This window comes from Harmonia axyridis, chromosome 1 (assembly GCF_914767665.1).
Source record: "Harmonia axyridis chromosome 1, icHarAxyr1.1, whole genome shotgun sequence".
In the NCBI taxonomy this organism is placed as follows: domain Eukaryota; kingdom Metazoa; phylum Arthropoda; class Insecta; order Coleoptera; family Coccinellidae; genus Harmonia; species Harmonia axyridis.
In genome coordinates this window covers 14,290,499-14,314,572 of record NC_059501.1, presented here as the reverse complement: position 1 = coordinate 14,314,572, position 24,074 = coordinate 14,290,499, and the positions used below count along the sequence as shown (strand labels likewise).

At 34.2% G+C, this 24,074-nt stretch overlaps 1 protein-coding gene across 1 annotated transcript in view; it reads left to right on the top strand.

The window, feature by feature from the left end:
- The first annotated feature begins 12,261 nt into the window (after positions 1–12,261).
- Positions 12,262–24,074, top strand: part of LOC123670722 (Bardet-Biedl syndrome 4 protein) — a 356,940-nt gene continuing 345,127 nt past the window's right edge. The window contains exons 1-3 of the mRNA XM_045604252.1: positions 12,262–12,415; positions 18,438–18,601; positions 20,867–20,979. Coding sequence (XP_045460208.1) covers positions 12,367–12,415; positions 18,438–18,601; positions 20,867–20,979 — 326 coding nt within the window. The 5' untranslated portion in view covers positions 12,262–12,366. The remainder of the gene's footprint in view (positions 12,416–18,437; positions 18,602–20,866; positions 20,980–24,074) is intronic.

Genomic DNA, 24,074 nt, shown 5'->3' with positions numbered 1-24,074 from the left:
CAATATTTTACTGAAAAAATTAACCAAAAAGATGTAAAATTGTACCAACCGTAAGGACAAAACTATTGAAAGGGGCAAAAATTCATTATTTTCAAAAAAAAAATAATATCTCGAAAACGGTAAGACTTTTATAATTGGAATTTTGTCATAGCAGGTGGGTTATCCTTTGATCTACATTCTCCTTCGGTTTGACGTGGTCTTCACGGGACACCCTGTATATGTTACTAACTGACAAAGAAACGGCAACTCCAAGATGAAGAAGTGAATCATATGACTTCAGTTTGATAAAGGGTGAGCCTTGATGTATATAATTATATATGTATACTAACTGACAAAGAAAGTGCAACTCCCAGAAGAAGAAGAGTAGGCACCGGCCATCGAAGGGGCACAAATGAAGGTCAAGATCAAGATTCAAGACTTATGGCCATTAGAGACCGTTTTGCGACAACTCGATCTTTGGCTGATGAGTGGTTAGGCCATCCTGTAACTGTCCGAACGGTTTACCGCTGGATAAGGTCTTTTGGACTGCAGCATCATCGACCTCATCTTACCTTTGAGGGTTGAGCTTCGCCGGGAACGATTACAGTTGTGCAGAGAACGTCGATATTGGAATGTGGAATGACATCAGCTATTCTTTTCTGATAAATCTCGATTCTACTTGGGTGCACATGATGGCCGAAGAAGAGTTAGTCGGGGCGAAGGACGTTAACCGTAGTTTGTTGTTGAGCGTCATTTACACCGGACAGTAGGATATGGGGAGCTATTTCACATGCAACTAGGTCACTTCTAGTCTTTATTTGAGGTAACATGACAGCGCTGCGTTACTTTCAAGAAATAGTTGAGCCATATGTTCTTCCTTTTACCTTAACCGGCTCGAGAATCCAAAAGTTCAGCAAGATAATGCCCGACCTCATGTTGCCAGAGTTAGTTTAGACTTTTTAGAAGCGATCCATGTGAATCTTTTGTCATGGCCGCCAAGATCTCCCGATCTTTCGCCCATAGAGCATGTTTGTGACATCATGGGTAGAAGGCTTGGAAATTTATCTCAGCCCCTACGGACTTTAGCGGCTCTGAGACATGAAGTACATGCTTGGAATATGAATTAGACTATCTTATTGCATCAATGCCGAGATGTGTCGGGGAATGTATGGATAATCGATAAACACATTATTAATAAATTCATTAAAAAAAATTGTTAACCCATCAGGAATATTTTGTTTGTCTTAGAATGAAACTACAATGGACTATACTAATTGGGCAATGAAAACAGCACTCTAACAATTATTTCCAAGAAATCAGTACACAATTTGCGAACAAAAATTTGTTGAGTTGGTAAAAGTCTAGTCAGTGAAAATGACTATTCGATAGCTCGCTAATAAGCAGTCAACATCAGGTGGACAGAAATTCAAACGTTTTCACGATAAAACCAGATGTGTTACGCACAGATATAGCTGCAGAATAAATAATATTGTTTGTACTTAATTCAAAATGCTATTTTAGATCTCCATGTTTCAACAAATACCAGCAATAAAAAGTCTGTCTCTATGAATTGAATGAATAATTGAAAAAATACATGAATAATTTTAACCCTTGAATGCAAACAGTTGCCGTTTGACTACATTCAGATATACAGATGAGTAAACTACCCGACGAGAGCGCAAATATCGAGGGGTGCATTCTGTAGCCAATTGGTGAGCTACCGCTTACATAAATAACTCACTTACGCATATCGGTGGCGTTTCAATTCATCGTTTAACTATTTTATCATGACTTCGAAATAGATGCCGAGACTACCAAAGCACTGATGGGAGTTTGTAGACTTCATTGTGTATTGCTTCCAGAAAGGAGAACATTGTCTTGCTTCATTTATCGATTTATTGAGGGCCTTTGACTGCGTCCCGCATGAGGAACTATCAATGAAAATAGGGAAATACGGATTGGAACAAAATGCGGTGGAACTTGTCCATTCATTTTTGTGGTAGATTTGAGTGGTAGATGTTAAACGGTATTTGTTGATGGCAAGTATTCGGAACTGAAACCAAAAAAATTAGGTATACCCCAGGGGTCCACATTAGGACCTTCAATTCTCATTATATGCCTGATGTTGAAATGACTTTGTTTGTAGAAGACACTACCATTGCAGTTGGATCCTCTGATATAACTAAGTTGGGCAGTATCTCTGAGAGGGCTGAATTGGTGACCTTGAAGTGGTTTACTGCGAATATATCCAGTTTGAATGATGAAAAAACGCAGCGATTGATTTTGAGCTTGAGAAATAGAAGCTAGGACGGTTATGTAGTGCACTCGGTTAGATTCCTTGGTGTGAGTTTGGATTCAATGCTCATGGACGGCTCATGTGGATGAACTGATGTCCACCCTCAGCTGGAATATTTTTGTTTTTAGGGTGTAATCGCATTATCTCTCTAGTGTAGTTTTGAAGATGGTTTATCGTGCATTGATTGGGTCCAGGCTGAACTATTATGTGTTGGTATGGAAAAATTGTGCACTACGTGAAGATATCTTTAGGTTGCAGAGTCGGGCCATCAAGTTTTTATTAGTATTAGTATTATTATTTGAACTGGGGTTGTTGTGGCTCGGTAAGCCTTCCGGGAACTGCGACCATGTAGATCTTCTGTCCTCTACCCTACTCATTCATGGAAACCCAAGGAGGTCGTTGATAAAACTGACAACTTCTTTAGGGGCCTTGGCCGTTATCTCTCGGGTATCCAGGACCGGCTTCCCCATATGAATAGTTCTTAGTCCAGCCAGCTCTGGACACTTGCATACCATGTGTTTAGCTGTTTCTGCTTCTGATCCACAAAGCCTGAAAATCTCATCTGCTGACTTTCCCATACAATACAAATGATGTTGGTACCGATAGTCCCACTATCACCCGAAGCTCGGCTCGTGACAGCGGGACATCAGGTTAGTGGATGACTATTGCTTGCAACATTGCAAGCAATCGTTTAGGAAATTGAGTATACTGATCTTTCCTCCTATTTCCATTCTTGGAAATTTATTACATGTTCATAACAATATTGGAAAATATCGCCCACAATCTGAAATTCACAATTTCAACCCACGAAATAATTCGTGTATAAGATAGACTACCTCAGACTGTGGAGGTTACAGCAGAGTTCAGACTACTGCACAGCTTATCATAAGTAATTGCACAAGTGCATCAAAATTACCGATAATTTTGCATGATAGCGTGTTGTCCTAAAAACTGCTTGAGTTCATTTTCATTCTTGGAGAAAGAGCCCGACACCGAAGGTGGAGGGCTCTTTCTCCAAAAATGAAAATGACCGAATGCAGTTTTTCAAAGAAAAAACGCTGGAATGCGAAATTATCCGGTCATTTTGATGCACGAGTGTAATTCGGGGGAATATTTCCCGAATAAACTGTTATATCACTTGTCAAACTGATGTAGAATGGAATTGCCATAGATTCGAACTGTGCAAGATGCATAGAAACTATGCATCTATGAACAGAACAATTATCGCAGTGCTGTTTAGCTTCGGCTTCTTACAATGCAATTATCGCTGTAATTTTCGATGATTGTTCTCCGTATATATAGAATTTTTGACAGGGGGGAAATATTGGTTATAATAGGTTGCCCGGTTGGAGGAGAATATATAAAGCAATTTTGTTGAATATGCATTTTATTCATTGGATGAATTATATGATTTCAAGATGCTGCAGAATTGAACTATTTTATTTTTGTATGTATTAAAACAAGATATTATCATATCGCGTGTTCATTCATAATTTTTTTCTGTGATTACAAGTTTTGTTTTGCTGTCAAGTAGCAACATTATGCATGTACTGAAAAAATTTCGCAGATTTAGGTAGCGATGTTTGCAGTGACAATAAAAACTTGCAGGAAGAGGATAAAGGTCCAGAGAACAATATTGATCAATATGTATCTGATTGTGAATAAGGAGTTATTGGCCAAATGGAGCCAAGTGGAAATGATGATAATTTACCCATATCCATTCTTGCAAGTACTTCGAAACAAAAAACAACCATAAAACACATTTCATTTCATGTAATTTTGATTTTACTGCTCAGTTACCCATGTCATAAATACTTTGTACATGGGTGAATTATGCATAATCTAAATGATTTATGATCATTGGGCATAAACTATCAACATGTTTCCTTCAAATCATTAGGAAATTATTATAGTTCTAAAGAGATTTATTTATGTGTCATTATTTGGTTATCAACCAGCCTGCAAGTATTCTTGGAATTTAATTTTTTGAAGATACAGGGTGATTCACCGCGATGGCCTATAATGGAAAACTAATCATGATTTTGCGCTGAGAAAATATTTTCAAATCTACAACTTCCGGTTATAACGGAAACAGACTGCTACTACTTTTTTATTCCAAATGGTACACCCAGTATATTATGGCATGTTTAGATACCTCATTTGATGAAATTGTCATCAAATAAGATTTCTAATAATGCAATAATATACCGGATGCGCCATTTGGAGTGAAAAAGTAGTAGTATATGTTTCCGGTATAACTGGAAGTTGTAAAGGTCTGAAGATATTTCAGGAAGAAAGATCATTGTCCCAAACTTCAATATGCAAATTCAGAGAAGAAAATTATTACTTATTTTTTCCCATAAAGGACTAATAGACCATCGCGGTGAATAACCCTGTACAATGTTTTTCATACATATATCCATTCCTGCGACGACCAAACTTTGTACGGTGTACTTTCTTTTTTCAAAGCAAATAAGTAGAGGGCAGCACCATAAAACGACTTTCACGAAATTATAGTTTTACCTCTTTTTTAATGATTTTTGATAGGTTTTTTTCATAAATATTTTATAAATATACCAGTGCTTTGTACAAAGTACATATCATAAATTTTTTCCCCAAAAACGAAAAGTTCCCAAACCTGTTTCTTTTTTTTTAATTCATAAAAAAAAATATTCATTTTCTTCCATGTAGATTATTGTTTAAGAAAATTATGTGAAAATCCCATAATAATCGGTAATTTGTAAAAAGAAATACCTCTAAATTAGTTTTGAACTGAGTTGCCACGTGGTGATGTTTCAACATACGTATATACAAATTACCAGAACATTTCAGAAGATATACTGTTCTTTCTTTTCCTTGATCAACTTAAGTATACACAGACTACCAGAATATTTCTGAAGATATACTGTATTTTTAATCTCCTTGAGCAACTTACGTATATACAAACTACCAGAATATTTCTGAATATATACTGTTGTTTTTTATATCTCCTTAAGCAACTTACGTTTACAGGGTGGCCACTTTTTTAATGGGATTGTATTGGTAACTTTTAAACCATAAGAGTTAGAAGGTCGGTCAAGTGAGGAAAAAGTTGCATGCATAGAAGCATTATCAAGCAGTTCAAATAAATCGAGATTATCAGGGCCGGTTTTCGCGATATCATAAGAAAATTAAATTATGTCATTTTGATTTTTCTTTTTTCCCACTTTATTTCAATTATCATCAAAAAATGTTACAGGAATTTTTCATTCGACAGTAAATTATCCTCAATTTGAAGTAATCAGATTTCGTATCCAACGTTTCGTACTCTCTGGGCCTGTAACATTTTTTGATGATATTTGAAATGAAGTGGGAACAAAAGAAAAATCAAAATGACATAATTTACTTTTCTTATATTATCTCGAAAACCGGCCCTGATAATCTCGATTTGTTTGAACTGCTTGATAATGCTTCTATGCATGCAACTTTTTCTCCATTTGACCGACCTACTAACTTTTATGGTTTAAAAGTTACCAATACAACCCCATTAAAAAAGTGGCCACCCTGTATACAAACTACCAGAATAGTTGGTAATGTTCGACGCAGACAGTGACCTGTATATTTTTCAGAATCGCACAAATCCAAATATTCTTCAGCTTTTAAAATGTAACGGCCTCGTCTATAGATCAGAAAAGATTTTTTTCTTGCTGACGACATCCAACTAATTTACCAAATATGAATGCAACGTTTCATTCGGTGCCTCATTAATCCATCGCCAGAAGTTATACTAACCTATACTATTGAATATCTGGGCCTTACAGAACTCGGAGAAAATGATTCAGAGAAATTCAGAGCCTTAATATCATACGAAAAATCGGGTATTTTTTTTTTCAAATTTTATAACTGGATTTTCTATGGTTCTGATGATGTTCTATATGAACTCCCAAAGTCTCAATTCCGTCATGTGCAAGCGAATATTGAGTAATTTATTTTCAAATATACTTATAAACCATTCTGTGGTCTCCAAAGGGGGATTTTGGCGTATGAATGAAGGATCGCTTGAAAGCTTCTAACTACAAATCAGTGTTTTTCGTAATTTTTATTATCGTTATGAATATGGAACAATTTCAATAAAACCCTTTTTCATTACTGTACAGGTTGGGCAACTTTCGATGTTTTAGCACTACAACTTTTAAATCAGAGGGGATAGACAAAATCTGATACCCCATTGTAGTTTTATTATTCTTATAGTCATTATTGATACAAATACAAACGATATTTCAAGCTTTCAAGAAATGCCACAAAAATCTAGTCTTTCTATTGGAACACACATTATTTTGGATTATAGCTTCATAATTAAAAATCCTGCTAAAAATACTAACTAATAAGCCACTAGAATCTACGTGAAAAGTGCCTCTATAAAGTTTCAATTTCAAAGCTCTATCATCAGTGTTAGCGGAGATGTACATTTTTTTTTATATCGCAATTATTCCAATTTTCGCTCGAAAACAAAAGAGGGTGGCCAAAAATAAATACTACTCTTGTTAGTTTCTCAAGACAAGAGGATGAGGTATCAGATTTTGTCTATCTCCTCTGATTCTAAAGTTGAAGTGCTAAAACATCGAAATTCGCCCTCCCTGTACAAATAACTCAATTAATTATATCCTTCATCATAATCATTCAAGAGAAAAAATCAATAAAAGTAATATCTCGGAAAATGCAATATAGTGGAATTTAATACAAATTATCTCACTCCAGATTCCTCGACACAAAATGACAGAGACGCAGTGAATTTTTATTATTAAAATATTCTACCCCTGAAGGAATCCGTCAAAAAGACTATACCTGAGTCCAATCATTTTCAACGGACAGGTTAATTGACACTGTTGGGGCTATAAGATGCGTAACTGAAAACGACCTTCAATTTATCGATATTGCTAAAAAAAATAATCTTCAGTGGTGTCAAAGAATTCCATTAGGTGCAAGCTGACGGTAGGTGATAAAATAATAACCCACGTAATGTACATCAAATACTTGGGCGTGGAAATAAGTGAAATAACAAACGATGTAAACATTTGCGAAGAAGTAATAAGGCACCAGATTATGACAGGGGCACGCATAGGTATTTGGATATCTAAGATACAGAACGTAGAAAATAAATACCTCAGAACACAGATTAAATTCAGAATATGCAAGGTGATGATAAAACACGTAACGACATAGGCGGCGCAAAATCCAGCTTATTTCGTGCAGCTCATGCCATGTACTAAATTCCGTGCTTAATAATAATTATTACGCACGGCCGAAATGGGTACAATGGAAAGTATTTTGGGAAAAACAAAAAGGGGTCGCATGAGGCAACCTTCATCCTGGCTTATAACTCCACAAGATAAACACATTTTTCGTACCACTTAGTCATGTGTGTTTCATTCAAGATGTTTTCCTACGAGATACAGGATGTTTCATTGGGAAACGGAAATACTTCACAGGTGCATAGGTGGCACCAAGGCGGTTCTGGAGATACCCCATTTATTGGGTCTTACTGTCTTCGTAGCCGAGATACAGGGTGTTTTATGAATTTTGTTCGTTTCTTTCTGAGGCCATATCAAACGAATCACCCGGTATATTTTCTTCATATTTGGCAAATATGTTCCTAATTAAGAGCCCAAACGTATCATGCAATAACTGCCTTGAAAATCCAGGTCCGGGTTAACAAAAAATTATTAATCGTTTGAATCCTCGAAACAACCCTGTACCTCGGAATTTTGAAAATCTGATAAACTGAACTGAGACGGGTACTTCAAATTTTCGCGCAGACAGTTTTACTGCACAAATTTTCAACGTAAAAGTAAAGTTTTTAAGAACTTGGATACCTGAAAGTGGTTTGAAGTGACTTTTAACAATGAATTATCGAAAATATTGAATCCATAATTATTTCAAGATCACTTTGTAATTCATTTTCACATTGGTTTTCCTTTTTATAGCTGTATACTATGTCAGTTTCTATTTATTGAGAATTGTGTTGCATCAGGTTGATATCGTATATTTTGAAACTATTATGAACAAAAAAATATAATAACAATATAATTAATTAATCTAAATTATTCAAAACAAAAATGGTTTTCTGTCAAAGTGATGGTTGTCAACCTACTTGATTGAATACGACATTTTATGATTATTCGCAGTAGTGAAAAGCTCTGCTGAAAGAAACAATATACTTCACACACAAAAGAGGACTATGATCTCAATAACTAACTCATAGATTAATCACTAAAAGTTACTTTAAACCACTTCCAGCAAACCAAATTCTTAAAAAATTCACGTTTACGTTGAAAATTTGTGCAGTAAAACTGTCTGCGTGAAAATTTGAAGTACACGTCTCAGTTTAGTTTTTAGTGGTGTTTCCGAATATTAAAACAGATTTTCAAAATTCCTATGTACAGGGTGTTGTTACAAGGATTCATAATTTTTTGTTGACCCGGACCTGGATTTTCAAGGCGGTTATGATACGTTTGGGCTCTCAATTAGGAACATATTTGCCAAATATGAAGAAAATATACCGGGTGGTTCGTTTGATATGGCCTCACCCTATGTCCTACGTGAGCGACTAATGTTACGATGCGAGCGACGCCAATTTTATGTACTACGCGAGCGATGGGAGCAGCGCGACTTTTTTTGTCCTACGTTGAAATCTACAAACGCGACACGACGCGACATAAATATGGTTGGGTTGGGTTGGGATTGTGCATTGCGGAAGATCAGTCCGTTGTCATACGCTTGTAGAGAAACAGTTATAATGAGGTGGTCAAGAAAACGTAAATTATTCATATGTGAAAATGTGGCTTCAAAAATGCTAATTGTAAGACGCAGAAAAATGGGAAGAAAGAGAAATCCAACAAATTAAATTTTTTTGGAACGAATGAATTTTGGAGAGTTTCACCACTTATATAAATAATTAAGGACTTCTCCAAATTTATTCCACAGTGACCACAGTTATTGTAGATTGCTTCCTACAACATTTGACTATATAGAAACAACCAAAAAAAAATCTAAGAAATACGTGAACCATTACTGAATTGAAATATTTTTTTTCAATCTGCATGGATACCTACGTATTACATATAAATAAGGAAATAAGGTTTATTTATTATTACTCAATGATATATTAACCTCAACTATATTTATTTCCTTCAAATGGATATTTCTTCAGCATTAGTAATATAAGTTATGCGTAAATAAATGAAGTGGAATAATAAATGATGATTATTGGTGGGATTTCAAATAAATTATTTATTTCCATGAAACTAATATTTGTTTGACCATAGATCCAATAAATGATTCATTAACTATAATGCATTTTCGATAATATCAAATAAACACTTCTCTCAGTGTATATAATACTATAGTTAATTTGTCAATCTCACTAGTTTCCCCCAGTTCATCGGCAATTCTACTCCATTCTCTATCCACCAACAGTCGATTATGATATCTTTTATCAGTCTTGTCCCAGAGTATACTGGAATTTCTAACAGCCAGTATTAAAACTTCGTTTAAATCATTCATTGTAGAGCGGTCGAAGTAAACGTGCCTGCATCAACAAGAACTACTGAAGTTCGCGCGAATTCCGCTTGGAAATATCAAATAATTTGATCGCCGACAGAGCGCGAAATTTGCCTGGTTTCCAAGGTTTGATAAATCGCGTTTGGTCGCGTTGCTCTCATCGCTCGCAATAAATCGCTCACGTAGGACACAGCGTCAGAAAGAAACGGGCAAAATTCATAAAACACCCTGTATCTCGGCTACGAAGACAGTAAGACCCAATAAATGGAGTATCTGCAGAACCGCCTTGGTGCCACCTATGCACCTGTGAAGTATTTCCGTTTTCCAATGAAACACACTGTATAATACTTTTAAAGAAATGCCATTTTCCAACTTCGACTACTTGTATCTCGAAAAATACTCATAGGATTGAGTGGGACCCACAGGTTTTTTACATATTCTACAAATTACGAAAAATTCAGGAAATGTAACCGTTGACAAATTTTTCATTAAGCTGCTGCCTGATCCTTCAGGCCAACTTTCATTAATCACCCTGTATCTCCGAAACTTATACACAACAAGCTACTTTTCTGAAAGGCCTGGATGCTCTGGATGAGAGGTACATAATAGGTGTAAGTAGAGAAGATTAAATGTTCCGGCGTTACATCCCTGAAAGGATTCCAACAAGACAGAAGCCATCCATGTTGCTTTATTATTTAGGCTTGATATGTTTAGACCATGTGAGATCCTTCGAAAGAGTTTTTCTGAGATCACACTGATCACAGTGAAGGGAAACTCATGTGAGAGTTTGACAGTCTATACGGAGGTCCAAGCTGGGACTGTTTTTGTCAATAAGGAGCACACAACAATTTTTTTCGCTATTCAGAGGTGGCAACCAGGCTGTACACATCCCGCTGGAAAGATTGAGGGAAGGTTATTGTTTTAACATCTGTAATTAATAATAAGCAAATGATGTAATGGCGTGCAGACAATGTTTAATTCCGGAAAAATGACCTCCGGGTTCAAGTCCTGCTCGAGAAGGTAAATTTTCCAGAATTAAACATTGTCTGCATGCTATTACATTATTTCTTTATAACTGTATATTACTCACAATCCTCCAATATGTATTTAAAGTTGCATATCCAGAAAATGGTAGTTTCATAATTAAGTGGTATTATTTTTAACAAGAGAAATGAAAATGACGCGAAAAGGAAATTATAATTCCAATTCAAATTTTCTGAAATCAATTTTTACTTTTCTGAATTTTATATTGCTTTTCTGAAATACAAATTAACGTTTCTGAATATAAAGTTCTCTTTTTGAATTTCTAATTCAAATAACTGCTTTCAATTCAATTCTTCAAATTCTGAATTACACTTTCGATCTTTTGAAATTCAGTTTGTTTTTCTCAATTACATTTTACACTTTCTGACTTCTGAATAACAATTGTATAAGGTTCAGTCAAGATTATTTGAAAGGGACCAACGTAATACACCGCGGTATCCAAATACAGATTGAATCGCTGGGTAACTCGAACCTAGAGTAGGTATATTTACCATTGAAGGACATATTGTGTGTTTAGGATTCTGTCTGAAACAATAGTTACAAGATCGAATTCATTATCGCAACAAATGGCGTTAGTAAAAATGCCAAAATAAATCCAATTAACTCTAGGTTTATATATATATATATATATATATATATATATATATATATATATATATATATATATATATATATATATATATATATATATATATATATATATATATATATATATATATATATATAACAATCTTAATAAAATCGAAATGATCAGACAACCTTAGGTGTTTGAACCTATTTTGTTCATCTACCGAAAAAAAACAACTTCTTCCTACCAGATATCCTTATTACAAATTGATCTGAAATCCTTTTTCACCACTACACCTATAGTGAAAGCAGAGTTTTCATTTTGTGTTCGAAGCTTTCTTACTTTTACCTACATCACTTATACCTTTCGTCTGCTTCATGTTGTAAAGGGTGTTGTTTTTAGAGCTATAGATTTTTAAATTGCAATAAAACAACGATAGATTATTCGATTGACATGAATTTTATTTATCCGCAAGATAATCTTGTGGCATTACATTTTAAATATTATTTCTCTAATTCTGTGGTTATTCCGTTCATTCTTCCACATCTTGTAGAACACATTAGTCACATTTGAAGAACAAAATTAAGCAACTTAAAACTTTTAAAATTCAAATAATGTTTCATGTTCTCCTAGCTCAAAGGAATTCTGAGATCACCTCAATAGACGAATTTGGGACACCCGATACATTGTTTTACGAGTATTTTGACATCAAGTTGTATTAATTTTCCTTACAAAGAATTACGAATTGTACACGAATGAATCATTTTATTCTACCATGAAATAAATTACGCCTCGTAAACCTTTCCATAACTCGCTACTACTTCACTGAAGTCGAAAATAATCAGAGCATTGATATCCGTCGCTCCTAGCAACCAGTGTAATTCTGACCAAAACAAAACACTGTTGAAATTAAGGGGGTTCGATTAGTCCATAGAAAACAATGTCCCTGATGCTCAATGGCCACAAACATATTGCAGCTTCAACGTCCGGTAAGCCTAAACTAAACGAATATAAACTTAGTATTTTATTAGGTCAAGTTTTATCCAAACACGCCATGGTGTCAAATGCGTCGTTTTTCGCATACTTTATACCTAACCTGCGGTATCCTTGGTGAATATAAGAGTTCCTAGAAATAGAGTTGATTGAAATGAAATCTATTGTGATTTTCGAAACCTCTTGTATCCACTTCTTTAGATTTTTCCATATGGGGTGTTATTCATCTATAGAGATTTAATTAATATTTTCTACATTTCATATCATGTTGTTTACGTCATACCAGTTCGTTATTTGGAATTTGTTGTTTATTTGCCAATGTAATTATTGAGTACCTACATCCTGCCATCGAGCATACTCATGAAATATTATTGATGGCCCTTAGGCAAAACGGGAAGGGGAAATAAGTTTTATATTTATGAAATAAGCTCGGAAATAAGTTTCATATTTATTCAAAAAGTTTTATAATACTCATCATTAAAACTAGGTAGGTCAAGTTATAATTGAAAGTAATAATTTATGGATTCGAGTCAACCAAAAGAGGGAATAGAATTCTCTTAAATAGTTGTTTCAATTGTAATTTGAATTTATATTTCACAGAAAAGAGTAAGAGAGAAAATTTATGATTACTAACTACCTGTTTTAATTGCTTCATTTGTAAATTTGTACTTAAGAAACAGTTCCCTTCAGTTAGCCTACGATCCCTAAAGTGCAATTTCTATGAAATAAATATACAACTCTGAGTTGGTAAATTTAGTGAGTTTTTGAACTATAAAGAGGAAAAATTGTATAAATAAATGAAAACTTTGTTGGTTCATTAATTCAATTTGTTAACCGTTTATTCATTGCTACCGTTTTAAATATTTTGATTTTTCTTTTGATTGGAAATATTTTGTCGATTAGATATTATATTTCAAAACAAAAAAGTTATTTCATAAAGATGTATCATTTTGTGAAGGTTTCATAATAGCCATCTACAGCATTTGTTATGTTTTCATGTGCATTATGGCATCCCGTGTACCACAGTGAGCTCATTCTTTGGTGGCAGTTTTTGAAGACTACAACAGAATAGAATGTCCTCAATGAAACTACTCTTTCATCGATGAATTGCGAACCAAAATCTTCATCGTCTGTATCTGGTTGCAATCGCTTTAGCGGAAATTTTATTTTGGTTCTGAAATTCATCGTAATAAATGCAAAAACTTTGTTGAATCATAATTAATTTGTATGGCTCAAATTGAAAAAATAAAACGTGAAATATAGTGTATTATATTTCCCTTGGGAAGTATAAGTGTATTGCTGAATATCAAACATTGTTTCATTCGAATTATGTAATATGAAATCGGAAAGTCTCATGAACGTTCATTCATGTTCAAGATTATTAACTTTCTCTAAAGAACAACCAGGCTCAGATAATGTTGAAAATATAATGATCAAAATTTAAGGTTTATGGCATACTAATCATAATTTTGTTTGGAAAATTCGCACTTTGTGACATTGTTCTTTCTTCCTGAAATATTTTCAGATCTCTACAACTTCCGGTTCCACCGGAAACAGACTACTACTTTCCTATTTCGAATGGCACACACAGTATATTATTGGATCATTAGCTTATTGGATGTTAATTTCAGCAAAATGTCATAACTTGGATATAAACTCAACGGTGTGACTAGGACTCACACTTTTTAATATGAATAAAAGAGGGGGAGTTACTTGAGCAAACTCTATACCTAAAATGAAAACTTTGAGAGTTATCGAGAAAAATTTGAACCGCAACTCCAAACTTAGTGAAAAAAAGTAGTTTTTTCAGAAAAAAAAGGTTTTTTGCTTATTTATTCAAAAAATGTGAGTCATCGTCGAAACTATTTTTTTTTTCAGCAGAATATCATTGACTAACGACCCATTGAATTTATACCCAAGTTAAGGCAAATCGCTGATATTGACATAAAATAAGCTATATCATGGTGTAAGACATAACAATATACTAGGCGTGCTATATAAGCGGAAATTATAGAGGTCTGAAAATATTTCAGGGAGAAAGATCGTTGTCTCAAACCACAATATGTAAATTTTTAGAACATAATTATGATTAGTTGATAATTTTCCATAAAAGTCTAAGAGCCAATCACGGTGAATCACCCTATATATATATCCTTCAACAGACGTTCTTTTCCAAACACAATGAAGTTTCAGGTTAGTCATACGGGATTCGGGATTCAGCTACTTCCAGAACAGTTGCTCATGTTTTAAACAGGCAGAGACCTGTATATTTTGCAGGATCGCCCACATCAACGGAGATACATTCGATTTTGCCAAATTTGCTGTTAACAACTGCTTGTATAATGAAACGGCTTCGTCTATAGACTAGAATATCAATACGTAATATGCCCCGGTGGATGTTTTCCGAATTTTAGAAGCTTCAACAAGAAAAAACTTAGACCGAGGACGCAAAGGTTCATTCATGTCGTGATTTGATGTGCAAATAATAAGGTTTCTCACTTATATTTCTCTTTTCAGAAGAGATTTCCGATTGGAAATAATACGAATAGATATTGATGCCAAATTTTACATTTATTTCCAGTCTTTTCACAATACGGAAAACAGTACATCTTTTGTAGATTATAACATGTTAGTAAATGGTTTTATCAGCAGAGAAATATCAACTCAAGATTTAATTTTAGACTTACCGGGAATACTGTCTGGCATAACTATGTCACTAGGGGGTAGGCAGGGTAGCCGTTCGCCTATAGCTTCAAATTTCAAGGGCAGCATTCAAGTTTGATCACGTGTGTAGAAATTCAAAGTGTAGAATGCTTCGAGAAAAGAGAAAAAGCCCGACACCGAAGGTGAAGGGCTCTTTCTCCAAAAATGGAAATGACCGAAAGCAGTTTTTCAAAGAAAACACGCTGGAATGCCAAATTATCCGGTCATTTCGATGCACGAGTGTAATTCGGGGGAATATTTCCCTCCTGTCAAAAATTCTATGTATCTGGAGAACAATTATCGAAAATTACAGCGATAATTGCATTGTAGGAAGCGAAACTGCACTGCGATAATTGTTCTGTTCATAGATGCATAATTTCTATGCATCTTACACAGTTAGAATCTATGGCAATTCCATTCTAAATCAGTTTGACAAGTAATGTAACAGTTCATTCGGGAAATATTCCCCCGAATTACACTCGTGCATCAAAATGACCGGATAATTTCGCATTCCAGCGTTTTTTCTTTGAAAAACTGCATTCGGTCATTTTCATTTTCGGAGAAAGAGCCCTCCACCTTCGGTGTCGGGATCTTTCTCCAAAAATGAAAATGAATTCATGCAGTTTAGATGACAACACGCTGTCATGCAAAATTATCGGTAATTTTGATGCACTTGTGCAATTACTTACGAATATTTCCCGAATAAACTGTTAACTTGTGAAAGTGACATAGATTCCATAGATGCCATAGATTCCATAGATGCCATAGATTCGAACTGTGTAAGATTCATAGAAACTATGCATCTATGAACAGAACAATTATCACAGTGCTATTTCGCTTCCTACAATGCAATTATCGCTGTAATTTTTGATTATTGTTCTCCATATACATAGAATTTTTGACAGGAAGGAAATATTCGTAAGTAATTGCACAAGTGCATCAAAATTACCGATAATTTTGCATGACAGCGTGTTGTCATAAAAACTGCATGAGTTCATTTTCATTTTTGGAGAAAGAGCCCGGCACCAAAGGTGGAGGGCTCTTTCTCCGAAAATGAAAATGACCGAATGCAGTTTTTCAAAGAAAACACGCCGGAATGCAAAATTATCCGGTCATTTTGATGCACGAGTGTAATTCGGGGGAATATTTCCCGAATAAACTGTTACATTACCTGTCAAACTGATTTAGAATGGAATTGCCATAGATTCGAACTGTGTAAGATGCATAGAAACTAAGCATCTATGAACAGAACAATTATCGCAGTGCAGTTTCGCTTTCTACAATGCAATTATCGCTGTAATTTTCGATAATTGTTGTCCAGATACATAGAATTTTTGACAGGAGGGAAATATTCGCTGTAATTTTCGATAATTGCATTCCATTTACATAGAATTTTTGACAGGAGGGAAATATTCAATAAAAGAAATTGTCATATATGGACTGAGAATAATCGCCATGTCAAACATTCCAACACTTCATAATATAAATTCTTCATAAACGTTTAGTGTGATTTAATTAATAATTAAGTATAGGCCTGCACATATTTGAAGGGAAGTTAATAGAAGGACAGACATTATTTGAATTTTATTCGATATAATTGAACTCCATGGCTAGATGAATTTAATATAGACGGAATTCACTTTCAACATGATGGTGAGGTGCTACATCGATTCGGAAAAATTACCCAATATCTATCTGGATGACAATATTCCAAACCGATGGATAGAAAATGGTGACCCAGATGATATGACCACAAAGGTCACCAGATCTAACTCCCTCCGATTATTTTCTGTGAGGTAATTTGAAAGATAATATGAGGGAGCAGTTACGGCACAGAATAGAACATGTAAATTTTTCATTTTTATATTTTTAAATGTGATGTCTGTTCTGATTTATCATTTTAACAGTAAATACTTGACAAAATTTTTTTATACACCGTGTGGTCAATGTTTTGTGTATAACATCATTAGCCGACAACAATTAATTAAGGCTGTGAAGAAGTCTGAATATACAGACGAAACGTCGCTCAGTTAAAAAGTTGTGCTTCACTGGCTGTCCCACTTACCATTATCCTTGTTTATTATATATATTGCGAAGGACGTGAAAATGTTGATATGATAGGATAGAGAAAGTTTACGCAGATGAAAGATTCAATCTCGATATGATTAGAAGAGCAGGAAATATCTAGAAGTTGAAAGAATTCATTGCTAACATTTTATTCTGATATTCCTGTTCCAATACTGAGTTTATGATTTGAAATGAAGAAGTTTAAATTTTCTCAAAATTTTAATTGCTATTACAGTGTGCTTACTTCTAAATAAAATATTTTACAGAACGTGCTACAACACCCATTCTTTAGAATGAAGAAGAGTTAAATAGAAACCTTGAAAATACTAAATTTAAGCTGTTAACATCAACTATTATTATAAAAGAAATAAAGAAATAAAACCAAAAAAAGTATTTTTTGATTGTTTGATAATCCTGAAAGATAATTTTGTTTTATCAGGTTAAGACACACACTGTTTTTGTAATTCTACATTTTGTAAGAATCACAATTATTGGAGTTGGTGTGGAAATAAAATATCAAAACAAATAAGTGAACTGCCTTTTCTGTTCTTCAGAAAATTTTTTCAATATTTAATTTTTTTTCCAATGTTTTCTTTTGATTAACTGGTATGACGTAAGAATTTATATATAGGTATTAAGGACATTAAGACATTCTGATGCAATTTACTATTAATACTCGGGGCATAACCATCTGCCTTTGCATTTACATCACTATTTTGATTTTGACATCTGTTTTCTATAATTTTCGGAATGAACGAATCGCTTGCAAGTCTATTTTACGCAGAATGAAATAACTTTCAATTTAAGGGAAAGAATGTCTCACTAGATTGCGATTATGGCAAAAACATTGAAATGAAGCTTGAATGTTGCTTCAACGTATATGATTGAACATTCAAATTATTCTCTGTGAAATATTTGATGAGCGATTTCAATATTTGGAAAGAGGATCAGGCAACAGCCTATTGGAAAAATTGTCTACGAGAGAAGTTACTTTGAAGAAATTTCATATTCCAAATTCGACACCTTGTATCTCGAAATCTATTCATATAATTGTGTTGGATCCATAGACTTTCCTATTCAGGAAAATATTCAACAAAATACAAAATATTCAACAAAATTAACCGTTGACAATTTTTCCATTAGACTGCTGTGTGGACTCCTTTATCTGTATAAGCCAAATCGATAAAAGCCTATTTTCGTTTCATCACCAGAAGGTAAAATTAAATATTTTCTAAATATTTTCTCCAGCCAAAAGGATGCCTATCCGATATTCAGAGCCTGTTCCATTCGAGAAGTTAAATTGGTTAATCCACTTGTTGCATGTTCGTGGCGATGTGTCTACCTGTAGAGAATTGATCGAACACGAAATTGAAAACACTAGGGGGCGAAATGAGTTTCTTTACTTCACAAAGGTGAGCATTAAGAACTTCGAATCGAGTTATCATTGAAAATATGCTTAGAAATGGTTGAAAAAGCCAATTTGAAAAAAAAAATTTGTTTGAATTAATATTCATATATTATACTTATGGATGCATTTCCCAAATATGCCCATAAAAAAGAAACAAGTGAAGATATAAATAAATAAAGTACGCACACATGATAAGTTAACATTTTTCGATGATACGATATTTATCTAGGAATCATTATACAGAGTTTTACTAAATTGGAGGAACAAACGAAAATGAGAGATTTTACAAATCATTCCAAGAAAGAAAATTTCCATAAACATGAGATCGTAAACGCTTTGTTTTCGAAATAAAATTTTATTTTCAAGAGTTTTTCTTTATAGCACCTTGTCTTCACAAGATATCTAACTCGAAGGATATTGCATCTTTATTAGAGTGTGAATTGTTCCCCTATCAAATTGGTTGAATTTTTGATATATTCAAGTCAAAGTCATTCCAATCAAAAAGTTCAATAGGAAAAAGTTTTTCTGTAGGCTAGTTTTGAAGCTAGGGTCCCTTAAAAACTCTGATTTGATCTCCATTGTTCGACAATACAAAACATTATCCTGGATAATCATCATTAATGTGAGTAATCAAGATGTGAACCTTAGAATATATATAGAAGGAACGGAAAGTAAACATATGTGCTCGATCCCGAATACAACAGAGATGGAAGTTTAGTGTCACCAATCACAATCGAGCTAAACGAATCTATGTTCGAGCCATAGACGTGGAGAATCCTGATTTGATTGTTCCATACTTTATCAGGAATCCTTTCTCATAGCTCCACAATAGCTCAATCTTGTTGTTTACAGTAAGTTTTGTCCAGACGTATGTATCTTGCTCCTATGGAATATTGTGATGTTTGATACATTTCATCTTATAGTTTCGTTCTCACAATACTATGATATATGCATTTTATAATACCAGAATTAATTCTTGTACGCTTTCTATTGTTTGTAATGTTTATGTCGAAGCTAATATTTTTTGGAAAAAATCCAAATGAGGGATCGACAGTTCAATAAGGATTTGTTCGATTTCCTCTGTCCCCAAGCGAAAAACCCAGTATTCTAATTGTAAATGTGCTAATCAAAGAAAAAATTCCAAGAAATACCACCTGAAATCAAAAATATATTTGGAGAATATCTATGGAATTTTGCTGCGAACATGAACATAGAAGCTCAGAAGAAATGGCGTCGATACTAAAATATTGAGCGTTCTATATGAGAGAGAAAGACGGCACCGAATTCAAAGATGCAACGGTGAGGACTCTGTGGAACATTTCGTGCAAACTCTTGCAAGAAGAGTACTTCAATGACTATCATATTATGACTGACCCATTTATCAATATTGTATTTAAACCAGCCCGAGATGCCTGCAACGCAATCAGGAAGGAACTAAAAGCAAAGCCATGTAAACGTAAGTGCAGTTCAGTTTCGTTAAATTGGTCTGAAGTTAACAAAATAATATTGCTATGGGATGAAAATTCTCCTGAAGCTCTTACATTGCTGCTACAGAATTATCGTGAGGAGGAGAGGCAATTGCTTGTATGGTGAAATCGAGAAAAGTAATGATGACTTTCCAACAAATTGCATTGAATACAACTCGGTGTTCAGTAAAAGGTGCCGAATGTAACAACATCAAAGAACAATGCATTTTATATTATATCAAAATAATGATTGTTCACATCTTGATTAGGTACTGTGAATGGAGAAGAGTATCCAGAACATCGTTTTGTATTGTTCCACAATCGAGAATAAATAATAGTTTTCAGAAGCCTCTATCGTGAAAACTAGCCTTCATAAAAACTTTTGCCTTTGAAATTTTTCGTTTGGTATGACTAGGACTATAACATATTGAAAATTCAGCCAATTTGACATAAGGCAACTATATTTTCCTAATTTAGGGTGCAGTATCCTTTCTCAAGCTCGTTCTCTGGTAACAAGTAACAAGGTATCGATTGTCATCAAATTATCTAGTCAATCATCAATATCCTAGGGATAGTTACCACTGATTATAAACCAATCGTGCCAACCCTCAGGTTTCATGAAACGTGCAATATATCTTTATGATGTACAGATTGGTGGACGTTAAAACAATTTTTGGAATTATCGGATACGTTCAAGCATATTATTTGATATAATGCATGCGCATAATATTATTAATACATTATACTGAGTGAATATTGTTTTTTGATTATGTGGAATTTTATTTAATATGGTGTTTTTATAGGGATGCATATTCAGCAATGAAGGTAAAATATCAGAAGCTTTGGAGGCATTCCAAATGTGCTTGAAAAACAATCCAGAAAATACAGAGAATATAATGAAAGTTGGAGAATGTTTGTAAGTATTCCCTACCAAAATTTCAGACAGCAACCTATTTTTAAAAGAATGGTTATTTCTTTGGTTTTGTCAGATGACCAGAAAATGGTTACAGATTATTATTATCTATGAATTGAATTGTTTGTTGTTCGATTGTAGAATTTGATGGTGTACTTATTACATTATTATTATCATCCCCAAATTCCAATTTTAAATATAGTTGAATTGACCATAAAAGTAAAAGAAATCCAAGCTACAGATAGGTACTTAAGGGATCCCTCTTTCTGCTATACGAAATTTAGGAATTATCTTGCTCTTTTCGCTATTTCATTTCCAACAGAAAGTTCCTCATGAAAGCGAAAGCAATAAAATTTATTTTGAATATATCAATCTGAAGAACACAGCTGCAGCTATATAATGTTAGACAGAATTCAGTTTAGCGTTAGGCATCTTTACATTCCTCATAACATATAATCCAAACTAAATTGAAATAAATAGAATAAAGAAGAAGAGAGGAAAGTACTGACCTGAACTAAGGAGCTTTTGCGTCATTGATCAAATTCGTATACAAGATTACGAGTTGGTTCATTTAAAATAAATTTACAAACCAATGCAATACCTGGTACAAGCCTTAAAACATACTGAACATTCAATTGACCCTCCCACCAAGGCATTGATAGGATAACTTGCTCTCGAAAAGTTTACATCAGCACTACAAAAAGAAGAATTCGAACCCGAGTTCGGTGTTGTCGATTGAATCTAACAGATAGGTCCGCAATCGCCGAACAATCTGTAATCGATGAAAAAAACTTCTTGTTCTTGAAGACAAAAATTCTTTCAAGCAAGTACTCAAGGATTAATGTGAAAGCTATCGAAAGATACAGGGTTTAACAAGAGTGTCCATAGTGGTGAATGCACGTCATCCAGGCCTTTCAGGAAAGTAGCATGTTGAAATTACATTGTGATTCATGAATTTCTGATATCTTTGGGATCAGGTTTTTTTCTTTAGACTTCGAAATCTATATTTTTACAAGTTTTAGAGGAATGTCGTTATTGCCATGAAAAAATAAGTATGATAAATTCAATTGTTACTTTGAATGCACACTTTTTCAAAGGAGTAGCAAATGAAATAATGCATGTAACTTTTATGTAGGAATTTTTACTTCACAGCAAAAATAAGTATTGTAATTAATTTTTTGAAAAAATTTGAACTCATTCATAACATAGTATCGAAAGACGAGTATGAAAAGGAATTTTAGAAATGAAATCCTTCAATTTCAACATATTTCCTAGCTCTCACCGAGGTATTAACGGGTGTTTTTTTTCGAGGTATATAACTTTAAGTTGGCATTACTGTTGAAGATGACGACTGATTCAACAGCTGTCAAGTGATTTATTCTCAGTTTGGTTTGGCAATTCATCATGAATAGACCCACGCCTGAACAACGTTTGCAAATAGTGCAATTTTATTTCGAAAATAATGGTTCTGTGCGGAATACGTATAGCGCACTACGTCCATTTTATTTTGTTTAGCGATGAAGCGCACTTCTGGTTGAATGGCTACGTCAAAAAACAAAACCGCCGCATTTGGAGTGAAGCTTATCCTCAAGTGTATGTCGAAACACCGTTACATCCAGAAAAAATGACTGTTTGGTGCGCTTTATGGGCTGGTGGAATCATTGGTCCGTACTTCTTCAAAAACGATGATGGCCAGAACGTTACAGTCAATGGTGATCGGTATAGAGCCATGATCACTAACTTTTTCATTCCTGAATTGAACAACCATGATGTCCAAGAGCTGTTGTTCCAACAAGACGGCGCAACATGTCACACAGCTCGTGCCACAATCGATTTATTGAAAGACACGTCTGGTGACCGCCTAATTTCACGTTTTGGACCTGTGAATTGGCCTCCAAGATCTTGTGATTTAACACCGCTAGACTACCTTCTGTGGGGCTCTGTAAAGTCATTGGTCTATGCGGATAAGCCACAAACCCTTGACCATTTGGAAGACAAAATTCTCCGTGTTATTGCCGATAAACGGCCACAAATGTTGGAAAAAGTCATCGAAAATAGGACGTCCAGATTGGACTACACCCGAGCCAGCCGTGGCGGTCATATGCCAGAAATTATATTTAAAATGTAATGCCACAAGATTATCTTGCGGATAAATAAAATTTATGTCAATCGAATAATCCATCGTTGTTTTATTGCAATTTAAAGTTCTATAGCTCTAAAAAAAAACACCCTTTATCCTGCTCTTCTAATCATTCTATCCTGTACCGCAACTGTTTCCGTAGAGTATTTTCAGTGGCATACATCTTATCTTTCAATTAACTCCACAGATAATGATCGAGAGGAGTTAGATTCAATTCCAATAAGATTAAGGCCGAATTGGAGCAGTGTAAGTCCTCCGGTGAACATTTAAATTAAAATTCGTTAAAGAACTTCCAGTTAATAAGTCTTCACACCAGAGTTGCCAAATGGCAATATGAAGGAATTAGGAGTGGTGAAAGTAAATCCATTATTTCTTCAATAGATGGCTTCAGTTATCTGTATTTTATTTTATTTTTCCAATAGGGTTCCACTTGATTGCGCTAAAAAGATAAGATTTGGTACTATAAAAACTGTTTTGACTTTTTTGTGATTCGTTAACTCAGTTAAGTTGGAGCGCGCGTTAAAGATGGACACCAGCAAAGAGAAAGTTCGCTATATTTCACAGTTTTTTCTCGACAAAGATGAAAATGCAAATCAGGCGGCTGAATAAGTAAATAATGGGTATGTACACAAGATTATAAATCTTATTTTCTCTAAATCTGTGGTTATTCCGTTCATTCTTCCACATCTTGTAGAACAAAATCGTGCGAGAATATATCAGAAACGCACAGTTTTCATGGTTATATTTTATTATTCTATGTTGGCACTCCGAACTTTCCGCTACGGCTTTATCTGTCAATTCATCAAATTGCCTTAAAGAAATCAGTTCTGTCAACCAACATTTTTCAATGCAAAAATCACTGAAATATATTTATGGAAATATTTCATTGATTTCAATGAAAATGCGATGAATTAGAGAAAATAATGTATAATACTCGTACAGAAGGCTCATTCTACCA